Here is a 17,416-nt window from a genome sequence, read left to right on the forward strand (position 1 = left end):
CTGCTGTCCATGTTCTGTCCCAAATGCAGAGAGTAGGTGGCCACTTAAAGACTTTCATCTTGGTAGTATCTGCAGATGCATTTGCTTTTCCCATCCCTGGCAAGATAGGGAGGAACCATTAGTGCTGTTTTATGGTTGGAGACCAGAAAGGCATTGTGACTTTCCTGAGCTCATCTAGGCAGCCTGCACCTGAGTAGAGACTTGGACCCAGACATTGCAAATCACAGGCTGGAATCCTTAATTCTGGACCATCATTGTGGTCATACTCTAATTTCTGCATGTACTCCAGGGAGTTACAGAACTCCGCTCTTTGTAGTAAAGCTTTTTTTTTTTTTTTTGGTGGGAATTGCACAGAAATTTTTATGTCCGTAAACTTTTCCAAATTTTTTTTTGAAGTTGTATTATCATCATCATCGTCATTAATATTATTAGACTACTGGAGTTTTATTACCAATTTTTAAAACTCCTAACCCTCCATCATTCTGTGTGGAGCATTTCTGTCAAAACTCTCCATCATGCTTAGTTCAATTAGGCTGGAGTTTTCTCTGGGTCTGACCTTCGGTAGCATTCACCCATTGTGAGCAACTGGCATTTCTGTGCAAGAATTCTCTTCTGGAAGTCATTTGCAGAACAGATTGGATTGAAAAATCATCCTCAAAGCTAAATTGCTTTTTATTTTGCTTACTTATGAACCACGTGTTATTATGTAACTCAGGTTTCCTGTGAGAAAGAAAGTTTGTTGACAGTGATACTTCACAAAAGCTTCATGCTGCTGTCTTTTGGCTTTCTTACACAGTGTCGAGTCTTCTGATGTGAACTGGAAAAAGAAAAAAAGTGGTGGAATTAAAATCATTTGCCAGTCAGAAGTGAGAGACTTTTCAGCAATGGCGTTCATCACAGATCATGTCAACTCTTTGATAGACCAGTGGTTCCCTGGTAAGAGAACTACTGAATTTTCTGTGCAGTATTATGTCTTTTTAACAGAAGGTTCTTTGACAGAGCTCTCCAGGTGCACAATATTGTGTGTTAAGACCCCTCAGGCTCTGACAGTTTCCATCCAATAAAGTCTGAGAAAAGCTGATAACCTGCAGACAGATCAAGATTCTTTGTCAGCAGACCTTGGTCTAGACATTGTGTCTTTCAGTCCATCAGTCACAGCAAGCATGAGTGAAACGTTATGGTTCAAACAGGACCTGCTTCTGTAGTTCAAGAGACTCTTCTCTTTCAAGAGACTCAGTGCTTATAGCAGGGACAGGATTTGGCCCAAACTACTTGGCACTGTCCCTTGATGGCAGAACTCATTTTGGCATCAGCTGGGATCAGCATTTGCCGACCATTTCTAATTTATAAAATTGTGATGTGAGAGGCATGAGTGAATATGATACCAAGGACTCTGTGCCAAGGTAACTTCCTTGACTCCAGCAGTTGTTTTTCCTCTGATCAGCACAGATCCTGCTGTTACCCAGCGGGCTGTTTGCAACCCCAATATGCTTTGTTTAAAACCAAAACAAAATCTAAAGTGTTCTTTGTTGTCCCACACTGGTCTAGAAAGCAGTGCCAAAATATCTTAATTGGAGGCTCTCTGGAGGAAACAGTTGTGCACTCTCACATATTCATGTTCTGCATGTTATGAAGATAAAAGAAGATTTTATTTGCCTTTGGATTAAAATAATGATAACATTAATCACTGAAGATTGAGAAGAGTCATGACTTCAAAAGCTATGGCCTGTATTCACCCTGCGTAATTGTAGGCATTTAATGGAGCCTGTCACCACAAAATCCCTCTGTAGTCAGTGGGAGAGGTGTGAACCTCCCAAAGGTTTAGTCTTGGTAGAATCCACGTTTCCCCCAGAGGGTCTGAAAACCTTGTCTGTGAGGGAGCCCACAGTGACCGTGTTCCCATCTTGGGTGCTGCAGGTTAGTGCCTACTCCTAGCCTACACCTGAAGTGCGCAGCATGCTGTGCCTCCCAGTCCACTCCCGTTCCCATTCCCATGCCTGCTTTCTGTCTGAAGCCATCTGGCAGCTCGCAGTCTGCAAAGCAGACATGGCTGGGCTTCCTGGGCAGCCGTGCAGCTGCCATCCTTCTACTGCATGGTCATGCTCTTTAGCATACTCAGTGATCCCTATATGCAGTTCACACAGAGACACCCAGCAAGTAGGAGCTTCTCTCCAAGGCTTTATTCATATACTTCTAGTTTCTACTGGTGCTAAATGTATTTTCCTCACAAGCCTCTGTGCTACCTGCGACCAAAGCAGAATAGCTGTTATGTTATGTCAACAGTCCTGTCTCCTCAGTACTGTCCCTGCTACCTTTGTATAATTTGCAAAAAGCTATTTTCTTATAAACTGCTGCTTTCATGAGAATGACCGTTTTTCAGCCAGTGGACCAGGCAGTGACTGTAGACATTTGAATGTGCTAGGAGCTGTTGTTCCTTCTCAGTTTGTGTGGGTTACGTTGTTTTCTCTTTGCTTGCTTGCTTTGAAGCACTCACAGCCACTGAGAGTGATGGCACGTTGCTGATGGAGCAGTATGTGCCCTGCCACATCTGTGCAGCTTCCAAGCCAGAGGAGAATGAGTATGGTGAGAAGGCAGAGGACGTGCAGTACTTTAACATGGAGGACTGTGTGCTGACTGCCATTGAACTGGACTACATCACATGTCCTAACCACCCCGATATCCCCGTTTCTCTCCAAGAGCTGGTCCCGGAGCTTTTCATGACTGATTTTCCTGCCAGGTAATGTTATTTGACAGCCTTTGGTTAAGTTTCAGGGTAGCAATGTATTTCAGCTGGATTTTTTCCCTAAGTCATCTCTGCTAGAGGAACATACTGACCACAGGAAACAAATTCATCCACTCTCAATCCCTGCTCTGGCAATTCATCCTAAACTGCACTCTTGGTGGTCAGCACACTTGCTTAGACAATCACCGTGTGCTGACCCGAGTCATCACTTCAGAGAGTCCTTTGAGATCACTGTGATGGAATGTGAAAGTCCCTTTTTAAAGCCACAGCTGTCCTGCATTGCCTAGTACTCTGGCCAGAGCTCTCCGTAGTTGGAGCCTTTCTGGCATCCCAGAAAGGAAATTTTAATATGGCAAAACCAACAGGAAGTGCTGCTGCATTGCAAGATTGGCACTGAAATTGCCTGTAGTTTTGAAGAGCCTATAGGTGAGTGAATTTATATAGATACCACTAGAGAATTCACATTCAGTCGAGGCTCCTGCTCGGCTGAGGGCTGTTAGACGTGTTGTAGTAGTGTGGCAGTCCTGAACAGCTGAAACAGCTCTTCCCTACCCATAGCAGCACTGCCAGATCTTTAAGCTGCTTAACTGCATTCCCAGATGGGTTCAGTCTTATACCCCTTATTATTTAGTGTGTAGAGCAAGAGACCTCCTGACAGCAGGCAGGGCAGGAGACCTGTTCACACTCTCTCAGACCTTTCTGTGCACAAAGCAGAGCCGTGAGACGTCTAGACCAAACTGTGACCTGTTGGCCGCTGTCGGAGCTTTCTGTGCTCCCACTGGCCTCTGTTCCTTTCTTGGGGTCATTTTACAGGGTATTCTGGGCAAACACCCCATCGGCCCGTCACGATGGCCCTCCTTGCAGTGCTATCTCCTGGAGATTTATTTGACTGGTGCGAGGCGAGTAGAGATGTTTGAAGTGTGAACAGCTGTGAAAGTAGTCTCCGGAAGAGTGGGGAAATGATGAATTGCAGCCTGGGAACAGTAAGCTGATTTGAATAATCAGGTTTCAGAGTGTGGGGCTGTTCATAAACATCCTGTCCTGCCTCAGTGGAGAAAAGAGGAACAGGAGGTAAACGAAGCAAGAAAATCGTTAATACAGATAAATGGTACAAATATCTGTACCTGTGTCATCTGGTTGGAAAAGGAGCTTATGTGCTTTCCATCTAAGATCTGTTTGGTTCTTGCAGGATAAATTGCTGCAGTAAAAAGCCTTTTTTGCTTATTTGCCCAAGTTACTTTTCATTGCAAGAAATCTGTTGTACATGAGCCAGCATACAGTACATTAAGATGACCAAGGTAATTTAGGTGATCCAGTCCTCAGTAGATAAGACAAGAACCTATTAGTCATTTGTGAAAATGGAAACCACATTGAAAACATTAATTTGTGGTGTCTTTGAAACTTTCCTTTTAATTAAAAGGCCCCAATCTCTTTTTGGCAGACTGTTCCTGGAAAATAGCAAACTGGAATGCAGTGAAAATGAAAACAACGTTCTTGGCCAGGGTGGAAGTGGGACCGTTATATATCGGGCACGATACCAAGGAAAACCAGTGGCTGTGAAGAGATTTCAGATTAAAAAATGCAAGGGTTCTCCCACTTCAGCTGCAGGTACAGTACACAGAATCGGTATTGGGAATTGGCTCTTGCAGCCTGCAATCCCAACCTAAGACCAAAGAGCCTTCGCTCTCCGAAGTGCTGGCAGCACCTGTTTAAATACAGCTTTGAAATATATAGCAGAATTGATGCATTTCCATGGAGGAGGAGGACGTGTCTTAAAGAGTCCTTCACAAAAGCACTTGTAGCGATGAAGGTCATTGGCACTGCAGGAAGCTTCTCTCCTGCAGGTCAATGGGTGGACTCAGAGGGTGCCAAGGCTCTTGACTGGGGTGGGAGGCAAGATTTCATCTCCTGTTCCCAAGCTATTTGGCAATGAAAAGTGTGGATTTGCATGGGTTTGCACGGGTTTGCACTAAGGACTTGTGGGTCTCCACCTTTTGAATGAGTCTTTTACTCCATCTGTGCCAGCAGCTACAGAAAGCAAATTGGAAACCCTTCTCAGCCTGCCAGCTCCTCAGGCAGGGACAGGTTCTCGTACTGCACATGCTGGCTGTTGAGCACAGGTTTCCAGCAGAGCCTCAGTCCATGGACAAAGGAAAGGGGAAAGTGCCTCACTTTCCTTGTGTTTGTCAGGGAAGGATGCAGTGAGCCCCTGAACTGTGCAGGAGGCCAGCTGCTGTCCCAGTGACAAGTAACCTTTGGAATGACCAGACCTACCTGAGCAGCCTGTGGTGTCCCATGGCAGAAGGACAATTACTGTGAAGGGTCCCTCTTCTGGCAGGGCAGCTGAGAAAGGGTGAAGAAGACTCCATCCACCAAAGGGTCTGCAATGTGACATCCACACCCAGAGCCCCTGCCTTAAAAAGCACGGCATGAGTTTTCCAAAATTATCCGGATGATATATGAGAACACTGTGTGCCAGACACACTCAAGGTTGGTGTTGAAGGACCAAGGGAACGCTTGCTTCCTGAGGCAGCCGTATATATCCTGCTTATAGCCAATGTCTGTTAGTGGCTCATGCATCAGCATGAGGATGCAACTTCAAGCCCTGCTGTTGGTGTTAACCCCATTAGCTGCCTTCTTCCTGCAGCATTTGCTCAGTGATTAGCACCTTCCAAAGAGTTTCTGACTTGGTCTCTCAGCTGGGAAGTGAGAAGGGTTTTGTGTGTCTTGCCAGATACCATGCTGAAACACCTGAGAGCCATGGACGCCATGAAGAACTTCTCTGAGTTTCGCCAGGAGGCCAGCATGCTCCACTCGCTGCAACACCCCTGCATCGTCTCCCTCATTGGCATCAGCATCCATCCTCTCTGCTTTGCCCTGGAGCTGGCCCCTCTGGGTAGCCTCACCACTGTATTGTCTGAAAACTCCAAAGGTAAAAGCAAGGTCTCCCTCCTGGGAGAGCTCACTCATGGTCAACAGCATTTAAATTACTGCTTGATTTACTGAAGGGGATTTTTTTCCCAGACTAAGGGGAGTGGGAGGGATGGAATTGCTCTTAAACTGTGCCTTTGGGAACCCAGTAAAATTTGATGCTCAGGATTTTCAAAACTACTTTGGAGACCTGGATTCTTAATTTCTCTGCAAATTAATAAGTGTGTCTCACTTCAGTGCTGCATGGGTAATGCTGTGTTCTTCCCCCTGCAGATGGGTGTCTGGCACTCTAAATTCTCTCATAATTATCTGTATTTCTGTCGCTGTCAAATAAACGACACTAATTCTAAGATAGGTAGAGGCCATCTGACCCTCTTGGCACCTTGGCTTTGTGTCAACTTTCAATCAAACACTAATTTTCACCAGAAGATTTAGGGGTCTAGAAATGAAAGGGTTTAAAAAAGAATCTAATAGAACTGTCAGACGTGTATAGTAACATGAACAGTGTCGTTTCAAATCACAGCATTGAGTGATGTTTTAAAAGGTTGTTAGTTATTGCTCTGGAGTTTAAAAGAGAAAGAGAAAGGGGGGGAAAAAAGCAGTTATTGCAATTACAAGAAGTGAAGACAAGCTGTTCCTTTGTGCCAGGGTCTTCCTTTGTGCCGCTGGGGCACATGCTGACACACAAAATAGCATATCAGATTGTAACTGGCCTCGCCTACCTGCATAAGAAGAACATCATCTTCTGCGACCTGAAGTCAGACAATATTTTGGTGTGGTCCCTGGACGTCAAAGAGCACATCAATATCAAACTCTCCGACTACGGCATCTCCCGGCAGTCGTTCCATGAAGGTGCACTGGGTGTGGAAGGCACGCCAGGCTACCAAGCTCCTGAGATCAGGCCTCGCATAGTCTATGATGAGAAGGTAACTGTGGTGTATCTGTGGGCGCAGCCATGTGTGGCAGCGGTGGGTGGCTGGCTTCACGCACGGGGCTGAAGTCCCTTACACGTACACGGTGTGCAGCACTAGCTTTCCCACTATGGCCTTCCTTGCTCTCCTCTCCACCCACCAGAGGAGGTTTACCCTGTTTTTTTCTCTCCGTTTCTGGCTGTAGGTCGACATGTTCTCATATGGGATGGTCCTGTATGAGCTGCTGTCTGGTCAGCGGCCAGTGCTAGGACAACACCAGCTCCAGATTGCAAAGAAGCTGTCTAAAGGGATCCGTCCTGTTCTTGGGCAGCCGGAAGAGGTGCAGCTATATAGGATGCAGGCACTCATGATGGAGTGTTGGGACACTAAGCCAGAAAAGGTACAAGAGAACCTTCATGACCAGTGTTTTCTGATCGTGTAGCTCCAGGGATCTGGGAGCCCTATTCATGCAGGAGAGCTAGGCTAGCTTTCAGTACAGCAGAACAGCTCTGTTGCCCATTTACCCCTGCTGTTGATATGGCCCAGAACTTCTATTGACTTAAATGGGAGTTTTTTGCATGAAACGATGGCAGATTGGTGGCCTTAGACATCAGCAGTGACATGAAGGTCCCTTGATGTCAATAGCAGTTAGGCTATTGATTTCACCAGGGCAAGACATTACCCATAATTTCTAGAAACAGCTACAGTATCATGCTGTGAGTATCACTACAAAGACTTCAAAAACCCCAAGATTATAAAAGGCAGTATGAGGAAGAAAAGAGTTCAAAAGGATTATGCTGCATTACGTTTTTCATTAATTGCAAGTTGGCGTTTCAGAGCTGCTGTCCTTCAAACAAAGGTCAGCTTTACTCACAAACAGCTAGAAGCTGTCATGACAGTGGGTCAGCTTCCAAAATTCATAAACCTGGAGAAATTAATCAATAAAATCTGTAAATGAAACACAGACCAAACCATGGAAGTATGGAAGAGGTTTGGCTTCAGTGGAGGATGCTAAGAACCAATCAGGTGAGATTTATAACGCGAATTTGGTGTAGGTTTGAGAAAGTAGCAGAAGCATTTATTAAAGAAGTCCTACTTCTTGGCTCTCTAGTTTTAATAAATAATGATTATTAAGATTCTTTTACTTCATCTGGACCTCTAGCTGTCTTGTGTGACACATGTCTTTCTCTTTTCTTTCCTCACAGCGTCCACTGGCCATTTCTGTGGTAGGACAGATGAAAGATCCTACCTTTGCAACATTTATGTACCTGCTATCCTGTGGGAAGCAGTCTTCCTTCTTCTGCTCCCAAGGACAGGAGTACACTGTGGTGTTCTGGAACGGGAAGGAAGGCACCAGGTGAGACGGCTCATATTAGTAATTTCTTGCTTTTGTTCTTTTTTCTTTTTAAGTAAAAATCCTTCAGCGTCTTCATTTATGCCTCTGGGAGGGAGGTAAAGAAGGTGAAAGCGAATTTGGGCGAATGCCAAGGATATGGTGAACACTGTTTTCCCAAACTCTTTTAATTGGGAACAGTGGTTGCTTTATAAAGGATATTTAATGAGCTTAACTCTGCTTCAGTTAATATGAGGAGAAGATTAGGGCAGTGTAATGATTCACACACACAGGATGAAGCATTTGCACATGAGAACAGACGTGTTCTGCCTTTCCTAATGAGGCCATTTAACACTAAACCTTTCCTAATTGAGACTGCAGTTCCATCTCTGTTCTGCAAAGCAATTAAGCACATGCTTAAATCCTATTGAAATCATCAGGAGTTAACCACATGCCTGAAGCTGTGTGTGCATCCAAGTGTATACTGCCAGCAAAATGTGTGCTATACGGAATAGGTATGTGATTTAAATGTTATTAAATTGTGACTGAGATGATGGTATTTCTGCTCAGCCACATGTGACCCAGGGCTAGTTAGGTTTATTTTTATGGATATTACTGATTTTTATAGCCCCAATCTTATTTGGAAACATTCACAAACTGATCTGAATTTTATATTAATGTGTTCATTAGTTGTAACCATTAACCTAATGGGAAAGGTACATGATTTGTTCATGAACCATTTGCTTTGCTATTTGTGGTGCCTGGTCAGTCGTTCAGTGCAGACGGTATAACTATTCCTGCGAAAGCTGGTGAAACACATGGGACTCACAGATGTATTTTGAATACATGGATGCTGTCCAAATATTCACAGCAATATATCTCAGTGAATCTGCTTCCTGACTGGACAATCCACTTGCTGGACACTGCTGAATAACAAATTACTTCTATGTGACAGATTTCAGGATGTGTAATTGCTTGTGCCACAGTTGGTAAAACATCTGGGGCTCACAGATGTGGTTGTGAATATCCAGTTATTGTTCAAACACCCATACCCAATAAACTTCCCCAAACAAAAAAAAAAAATCCTTTTAGTTACAAAACTATTAATTAGTCATATTTATAAAATATTTTATCAGGTTACAGATCTTTGCTCTCATTTGGAAGAATCATGCTCTTCTGTTTATGTACGAGAATCAGTAATGAAGCCAGATAATACTGATGCAGTGAACTTGGAGAACAAGCAGATATTCTCTTGAGAACCTAATGGGCAAGACGGGCTAAGACCTCCCAGCTATTAATTACTGCTATTCAGCTGGAGTTATTTGTCTCACAGCTGAATTATAGTAACAGACCACATAAGTTCTCCTAATCCATTTCCGTGCAAAGTCAGATAGCTGAGTTTAAATCTTCACAGAAGCAATTGCATATCTGTCCCCTGAGGAAGAGCCGTGGCGCATCTGTATTTCTCTTCCTTTACGAAGACCATTTGAGGGATGGAGAGCCTTGCAGCATTGTCCACATCTGGACAGTCGTGTTATGGCTTGGCCAAAAGTGCCGAGTGCCATCCTGTAGCAGTTTGCAGGCTAAATGTTGGCTATAGGAAATTGTTATTTGCTCCTTTCAGAAACTACACGGTGGTGAATCCAGAGAAAGGAGTCATAGAAGTGGAGAGGATGAGCTGCCCAGGAATGAAGCTATGCTGCCAACTAAAATTTCAGAACGCCCTCTGGGCTGCCACCGAGGTGAGCATTGCCTGCGCTTCAGTGCCCCACTCAAGAGGGGCCTCGTTAGATGAGACACAAATGAAGAGAAAGGGCCTATTAAATTAGTAAAGCTAAGAGTATTTGAGACAACGGGCGTCTCAGATGAGCAGCGTGACTTTGCTGTCTTCGGGTGTATTGTTTCTGCCTGTTACTTAGCTGATACCTAGATCAAAATCGTGCCTCCTGGTGTTCAAAGCGATCGTGGGAACCTTGACTTTCTGAGGCGAAACTCTCCGGATTGTAGCATATCTGTACCCAGGGTTTCATCTGGGAAATGTCCTTATCTGTAAGCGATAAAGGGAAGCAGTGAAAGAAACCATGCGTTTAAGGGTGGGGTTTTGAAAGAGGCCCGAGGGATTTAAAAGTTGGTGGGAAATGGGTACCCAAGTTTTGTGTTCACTGTGGAAAATTGCAGCTAAAAAGATAAGAGTGAGAGAGTATGGCTGATTTATCCCTCAGAGCCCCTGTCCACCCATCAAAAGGAGCTGTGTTAAGTGTCAGCCGGTTCTGACACAATAGTTTGACACAAACCAAACAAAAAATAGCTGCAACAAATTGAAATGGTCCTGAAGTTCAGTGTGCCAGAGAGGGGGGAAAAAGGCCATGCTTGCTGAATAAATAATTTGTGTTGGTTAATTCACTCCACCCTAGCATGGATGCTGTAACTGAGTGAGAATATAGATCTTTTTTCCCCATAGGAAAATAAGATATTTTTACTTTTTCTGTTCCCAGATAGACACAAAGTTCAAATATTCCTATTTTTTTTATAACAAGATGTATAGAAACATAAAAATTCAGAAATCTTAAAGCATTTTATTTCTGCCTTTTTGATCAACATGAAATGTGTTGCTATTCCCTGAACTGGGTGCTCTCTGTCAGTACAGTAGATTTATGAGGTGTAGAGCAGGTGTAATTCCACATACAATGTAATGCTGGCTTTCCTTGAATTGACAGATTAATGCAAAATAACATACGTTTCAATTGTCCTGACACGTTTGGGATTTGTGCAGAGTCAGGGTTGTCAAATGCCACTTTTAGGTATGGTGATAAAACACCTATGGGGGGATTTTGGTGGCTTTTGGATAGTGCATACATTGCCCACAGCTCCTTCTGGGGGAGGCAGTACCTGCTTTCTATCCGCAGACAAAGCAACTGCTTTCCAGGGAAAACAAAGAGGCTTTGGATTTTGAAAAATACAAGTAAAAACTGGGTTTGGAGCCAATTTGATCTTGTTTAGGTATCGAAATATGAAAAGCATGGAAAATGATTGAAATTTATAGAGTTTTATTTGCTTTTTCACAGGACCAGAAGATTTCTGTGTATGGGTTGCAGGGCATGTGTCCTCTAAAGACTCCGCAAAAGAGTTTAGACACTCCTGCTACTGTGAGCTGCTTTCTAGTAATGCCTGTTGTCAAAAAGGTAAGGAGGAACCTAAAGAAAAAGGGACATTAGTGAGACTAAACCGTCTGCTGCCGGGCCAAGCTGCCACGAGTTTGTGCAGCTTGTCCCTAGCTAGTGTTGAAGGACTTTGCGATGCCCAGGAACATTTTGGCAGTGCAAGGAGAAAGTTTCCAGGTCTTTGTACCTCTGCCAGAAGACAGAGGTGTGGGCAAGAACCTGAGTCAGGGGACCAAAGCTGGCACTTCCAAGCCTGCTGGGAAAATAGTCAAAATAGATCAAATTCCTCTGCAAGGAAGTTTTCCAGCTGTGTTTCCACATCACTGGAAGAGAGAGTTTAGGCCGATCAAGCAAAGTAGAGGGGACATGAAACAATAATTAGAAAAGAGATTTGTTAACTGCTAATGCAGGGCTTGAGTATATCCTAGCTCTTGTACCCGTTCTTTTCCTGGTGTGTGTGCATGCTGTCATTTGTGTGCACAATCACCTTTAAATATTATCTAGGCTCAGCCATGCTTCTTTTTGGTTTTGAATGAGAACACGTAGATAATACAGGCAGTCCAAGAACTGCCTCTTCTGGGTAATAACAAAAGTTATATACTATCTGTCTAGTTTTGCAATTGCTAACATCCAGTTACTGGCAAGAGAACTCTGACATGACTGCCTATTGCGGGCAAGTCTTGGGAGATGTATAAAAACTGTTTTCAGGCTAAATTACCTCCGGTTTGCTTACAGCCACCTCAAGTAAAAACATATAATTATGTTCCAACGTTATTGGTAGCTGTGTAGTTTTTGCAAATGCCAGCAGACTGGTATGTGTCTAAAAGCTCAATATGGAGCAGTGCTCGGAGCGACAGTGGAGCTGTTTTATACCACATGCCCGTTCTGCGTTATTGTCCATTTCTGGCTCGTTTGCTCAGACTGCTGAATCTGAGGCAGATGGTTAGTGTAAGGTGTACTGCTTTGCTTCCAAACATGGTGTAAGTCGGACTAAAGTAGGGCATAGATCTGAAGCTGGCACAGGGATGAATTTCACCCGCCTGGAGGCTGCATCTGTCGGCTTGCTTTGGCTCCCAGACATGCAGCGTTTCTCTGCCGTGGAGTTTCATTTCTGATGGGTAGGGCAAATTTCTTTTTCATGCTGCCTGAGGTTTTGTCCAGGACAGTCGAACGAGTCTTTCACCTTCAGCTTTTCCACTGTCATACAGCTTGCAAAGCCATTCCTCAGGGGTTATGAGTGGCTTTATGTCTCCTGGTTTCTATTTTCAGTTTGTGGCTTGCCTAGAAAATGTCATAAATAATGCCAGGCCCTACAATAGTAATATTGAGTCTAGACATCTCCTTTCCTCCCCCGACCCTACCCAACCTTCCAGAAATCCACATCCCTTCGGCACACTCCTTCTTAGTTTATTGGACTTACTTTTTCCTCTCTCCTTTCTATGAATGAGTTTGGCAATGAAATAGCCGGAGCAGCAGCCATAGGGATGTGCAGACCAGGTTGGCATGAAACGAAACCGTTTTTCGAAACAGCCAGTTCCAACAAAGCTAAGTGGAAAGCTTACACTTGTCAAACTCACTGTGCAGCGCAGCGAGCTGTATCAGAGTTATCACATAGTCATTATTGTCCACTGGAGAAGAGAATTGCTCGCGTTTCCCTGGGAAGAAAGCCTTTAGCTGATGAGATGTGAGGTAACTAGCAGTCAGAGAATTGCCAAGGGATGTTGCTGGGAAGGGGAATTCTTTACGACCGCCTTGGGAAGACTGATCCAAAAGAAATAGTTTCCAAAACTTGGTTTCTCATCCAAAGGAAGCATCATGGAAATTTAAAAGCAGCAGAGAGGGGCCCAGAATCCAAAACTTGCCCGCCAAGGAAAAGTCTTGTACAGTTTAAGCTTTTTTGTTGCATGCTTTCTGTCACCAGTATCATTGTATTTGGCAAACAATAAAATTTTCAGTAATTTTCCTTTCAGAAAAAAATCCAAACCAACAAATAAGCAAACAAACAGGTTAAAAGGAGCAAAATAAGATGCTTTCTGAATTGGTTTGCAGCATTCTTACAAAGAGGTGTTGAAGGAGAAAAAATCTAAACCGGTGCAACCCTCTGGCCTCTTGCAAAAACCTGGAACACACGAAAACAAAAGCTGCATTTAAAGGCTGCAGCCTGCCACAGTGTTCACTGCCAGCAGTGCCAGACCCTGCGGGGAAGAGAGGAGGAGGTGACCGAGGCCATAATGTCAGGGGCTGTATTTTTTTTTTTTAACCTGCTCGCAGCGTCCGTCCCGACAGCTCCGAGCCTTGTACTGTCCTTAGCTGTGAGGACAGGACGTCTGGAGCCAGCTCATCTCCTGCACATCACATACCGTCACAGCCCTGCTCAGAGGCCTTCCTCCCTGGCACAGTGGGACTTCTGGCAGGACGGAGACTTCAAATGCAGTTTTGTTGCTGTGTGTTTTTGTTGGCTCTTTGTGGAGCCCAAATGTTGAAAATGAATTCTGAGAAAGTTACTTAAGGTTTCTGGAGGCTGCTGCCCTGCCTGTCTTTGGTCGCTGTCGTAATACCCTGATTTGGAGAGTTTTGCCTCTCTGCCTGGCTGCACTGGCATCTAATAAAGTCTGGTGAGTCGGTGGCACCCAGGGGTGGGTGGCCTTTACCGTGTTCTTCTGTGAAATGGGTCCCGTCCTCATCTTGGTCAGGCAAGGGATGGCAGGTTGAGGGCACTTCTCAGCATTTGAGTTCCTACTGCTCATTTCTTAAACAAAGAGATAACAGTGGCTGGATAGAAACAGGTCCTGCTAGCCAAGGCAGTGAGTAATAAATGCCCCAAAGCATAAAATATCTTCCAGATTTGCTTCCACCATTGTGCTATTCCAGACAGGCTATAATTTGGCAGAGTTGGTATTACTGGTAAAGCTGGGTGGGGATCACTGACGCAGCTCTGCCCCGTTACGGTGCCGATTGCTCAGTGCCGGGGAAATTTGGCCTGTGGAACCCAAAAGGGAATCTGGATTCTGTTCTGCAGTAGCTGACACTAATCAAAGAAATCAAAATATTTTTCATGAAGACTGTGCTTGGATAATTCAGCATTTCCAAATCAAATGAGACAAAATAATAGAGATCTCTGAAGACTTTAATAGTGTCCTGTGTCACGCTAGGAGCAGTTCAGGTTGACGTACTCACATTACGGTTAATTTCAGATGTTCCCATTTCAATTTAAATTTTCCATTTTTAGTAAGAAATACCTATTGTGCAGGATCCTTTGGTTTGAAAGAAGTTGGACCATTTTCACCACAGAAATGTGGGCTGTTCTGCTTTGTTTCGTTCTGTTTTAAATAATTGAACTCCTTTCCAAAGAAAAAGTAACCCAAAACCCAGCTTGTGCAAAGCATCCTGCCATGTTCCAACCTATTGAGGCAACTCCCTGGCGAATCCACATCCAGGAGCCTTTACACCAGATCCACATCGCAGCAGGGACATGGCACCGAACACTGCAAGCCATTTGGGTTTCTTTTAATTAGTGGTTAGAGAATTGGGACTGGACTGAGTTAAAGTCCCAAGTCCCGTTTCACAACTTTCCACTTGCTTCCCTAGTTTTTCCCATTACAGTAAAATTCTGCTGTGATTTGGATTAGTCATACAGGCTCAGCACACTCATGGTTTTACTCATACTTTGTATGCAGATAGTGTCTCTTTGTCCAAGACTCTTAATGAGCCCTGCAAACAGTGCTATCAATTAAACTAATACTTACCCCTATGCTATCTACCCCCGTGATATCTGAGAGCAATTCAAGATACTGATTTTGGCCTCTACGGGTTTAAGCAACCTGGGAGCTATCTTCCAGGGCTGGCCAAGATCCCTGGAAGGGCACAGGCTTTCCCTTGATTTATGAGCAGCAAGGGGTGACGCCGAGTCCCCGTCCCATCTCACAGAGGCTGGCAGCGTCACTGGTGTCCCGGGCACGGCAGGGCTGCGGAGGGGTGAGGTTGTGATGGTTCAGCTGGCGGGGCTCTGGCTGGTTCTGTTCGCTTTGCTTTGCTTTAATCCGGCAAGTTTGTAACAACAGCAAAAACAGCCCTGGGCAAAGGGTCTTTTTTAGAATTTATTGCTCCACAGGGAGGAAATAGAAAGGCCTTTGAGGTAAGTATTGTTTTATCTGCTTCACAGATGGGGGAGTTTCTGGTACAGACCCAAGGTCACGGGGAGTTTTGTTCCCGAGAGATCCATTTCCCAGTCTGTTTAACAGCGTTTTGCACCGCTGTGATGAGCTGGAGGAGTCGGAGACCCAGCAAGCCATGGCCTTCTCACCGGCTCCCGTCCGCAGAACGTGATGGTATCCATCGCAGCAGTGACGCAGAGCGCTGCACCAGAGCTTGACCCGGCCGTGGCTCCCGCAGCCAACACATCTGTATATTTAGGGGCAAGTTTTTAACTACCTGCAGAATTGTTCATGGCACTTGGCAGCTGCTTTGCTGAACTGCTGCTGCTTCTGTGCCCTCCACTGGGATGTCTGTGAGCTGCCAGGGATCCCAGACCCAGAGCACGTCCCTGGGAGGAGCAGTGCTGTTAAAGCACCGGGCGTTGGAGATGGAGCGATCACTGTATGCTCTTTTTTGCAAGAGGATTGTCTCCCTCTCTTTCTGTTTTTACTGCATTTCTTCCATTCCTCTCTTACCTACACTGATAGCAATAGCTGTACTCCTTTTTGGAAATGAGCCGGGTTTCTACAGCTGGATTCCTAGGATCGTGATGGCTGTGTCTGAACATACTCCAGCTTGAATTTGTTAACCTTCGGGGCAGGCTGCCAGGTCTGTCTGTCCTCCCTTGCCAATAAAGAGAGAGGTAATACTGGGTGAGAGGAGTATGGCTCTGCAGCAGCTTCCATGTAATGACTTCTTTTTATGTTGCTGTTATCACTGAGTGATTTGGGGTAAGTTACTAGTGTACTTGCAGAATTGTGAGAGGCAGCCAGAGCCTCTGGGATTGAAAGCTCTCATACTGCAGAGAGGTGAACAGTCCAGATAGCGAATCTGCTGTCTCTTTCTTGCAGAACTCCTACATGGTGCTGGCTGGCTTGTCGGATGGACTTGTAGCAGTGTTTTCAGTGTCCCAGGGCATCCCAGGGGACAGCTGCTCCTACCTGTGCTCCCACACGGCGAACAGGTCCAAATTCAACATCTCTGATGACGACCCCCGGCAGAATCCGTACCCCGTGAAGGCCATGGAGATCACCAACAGCGGAGCGGAGGTCTGGTACAGCAACGGCCCTGGCATCCTCATCATAGACTGCGCCACGATGGAGATCAGTAGGAGGCTGGAGCCCTTCAGCCCACCGTCGGTGATCACATCCATCGCCTGCAACTCAGAGTGTCACGGGGAGGAGGTGCTGTGGTGTCTGGATGATAAAAGCAACTTCCTGGTGATGTATCACGTTACTACCTACCAGCTCTGTGCACGCTACTTCTGCGGAGACTGCAGCCCCCTCAGAGACATGTTTACAATCCAGCAGCCTTCGGCAGCCATCCCAGCTACCGCACCTATAAACCACAAAGCAATGGAGAGTAACCCACTGGTGGACATGAGCATTATCTACAGCCCGGAGGTTGGCACCCAGATACTAAACCACCAGGACTCACTCACAGATTATTGCTCTGTGTCTTCCTACTCCTCCTCGCCTCCTAACAGGATAACCCGGTGCCCCTCCAGCTTACCCAGCTCACCCATGAGCTCTTCCAGTGCACCGCTCTCCACAGATTTTGAGGAGTCTGACAAATTTCATGAGCTGAAGCCTTCCCTGGATCATGATGCTGTGCCTGCAGGTGACAACGTGCAGCATCTCCAAGCTGTCAAGATTCTTCCGGTAAAAGACCTCATATGGATCCCCAGGTAAGTTGGTAACTTATTAAAACCACTTTGTCAAAATCTCTCCTGGGCTAAGTGTGAGATTAGCTCAGGCTAATTCAGGAACTTTTGCATTCCCAGTACGATTCACCTGCCCAGAAAGTCAAGTTGTCATTAAGAAACTTTGTTCCCAGTACAATGGTATGTCAATTTTTCTACCCCTTTTTAAAGATCTGTAGTGTTGGGCAGAATGACCGCATCTAAGGATCTAAGGTCTTGCAGGATTGATTTCAAGAGAAGAGAAATGTGGGTGGTAAGACTCGAAGCCCTGTTTCCCCAGCTACGGAGGAAACAAAGAACAGCAGGCAGCTTCCTCGCTCAAACACAACCCTGGCAGATCCTTTTGTCTCCTATTGAGCTGATGGAAACCACTGGGAATCTGATTTTTGCCTGTCATGGGGGCTCACACTGTAGTGGATTCAGGATGCCCCTCGGTGGCAT

The 17,416-nt window shown here is 45.3% G+C and overlaps 1 protein-coding gene across 6 annotated transcripts in view; it reads left to right on the plus strand.

Moving 5' to 3' along the window:
• LRRK1 (leucine rich repeat kinase 1) overlaps positions 1-17,416 on the plus strand; it is an 81,412-nt gene that overhangs the window by 60,434 nt on the left and 3,562 nt on the right. For 5 of the 6 annotated variants that reach the window (XM_075763907.1, XM_075763908.1, XM_075763910.1 and 2 more), the window contains 10 exons: positions 797-936; positions 2,488-2,737; positions 4,185-4,351; positions 5,478-5,675; positions 6,323-6,600; positions 6,791-6,985; positions 7,791-7,942; positions 9,543-9,660; positions 10,984-11,100; positions 16,125-16,960. In XM_075763907.1, coding sequence (XP_075620022.1) covers positions 797-936; positions 2,488-2,737; positions 4,185-4,351; positions 5,478-5,675; positions 6,323-6,600; positions 6,791-6,985; positions 7,791-7,942; positions 9,543-9,660; positions 10,984-11,100; positions 16,125-16,960 — 2,451 coding nt within the window. Of the gene's footprint in view, positions 1-796; positions 937-2,487; positions 2,738-4,184; positions 4,352-5,477; positions 5,676-6,322; positions 6,601-6,790; positions 6,986-7,790; positions 7,943-9,542; positions 9,661-10,983; positions 11,101-15,241; positions 15,495-16,124; positions 16,961-17,416 lie in introns of all 6 variants that reach the window. The other variant, XR_012837352.1, reaches the window with a different exon arrangement.

This window comes from Balearica regulorum, chromosome 12 (assembly GCF_011004875.1).
Source record: "Balearica regulorum gibbericeps isolate bBalReg1 chromosome 12, bBalReg1.pri, whole genome shotgun sequence".
NCBI lineage: Eukaryota > Metazoa > Chordata > Aves > Gruiformes > Gruidae > Balearica > Balearica regulorum.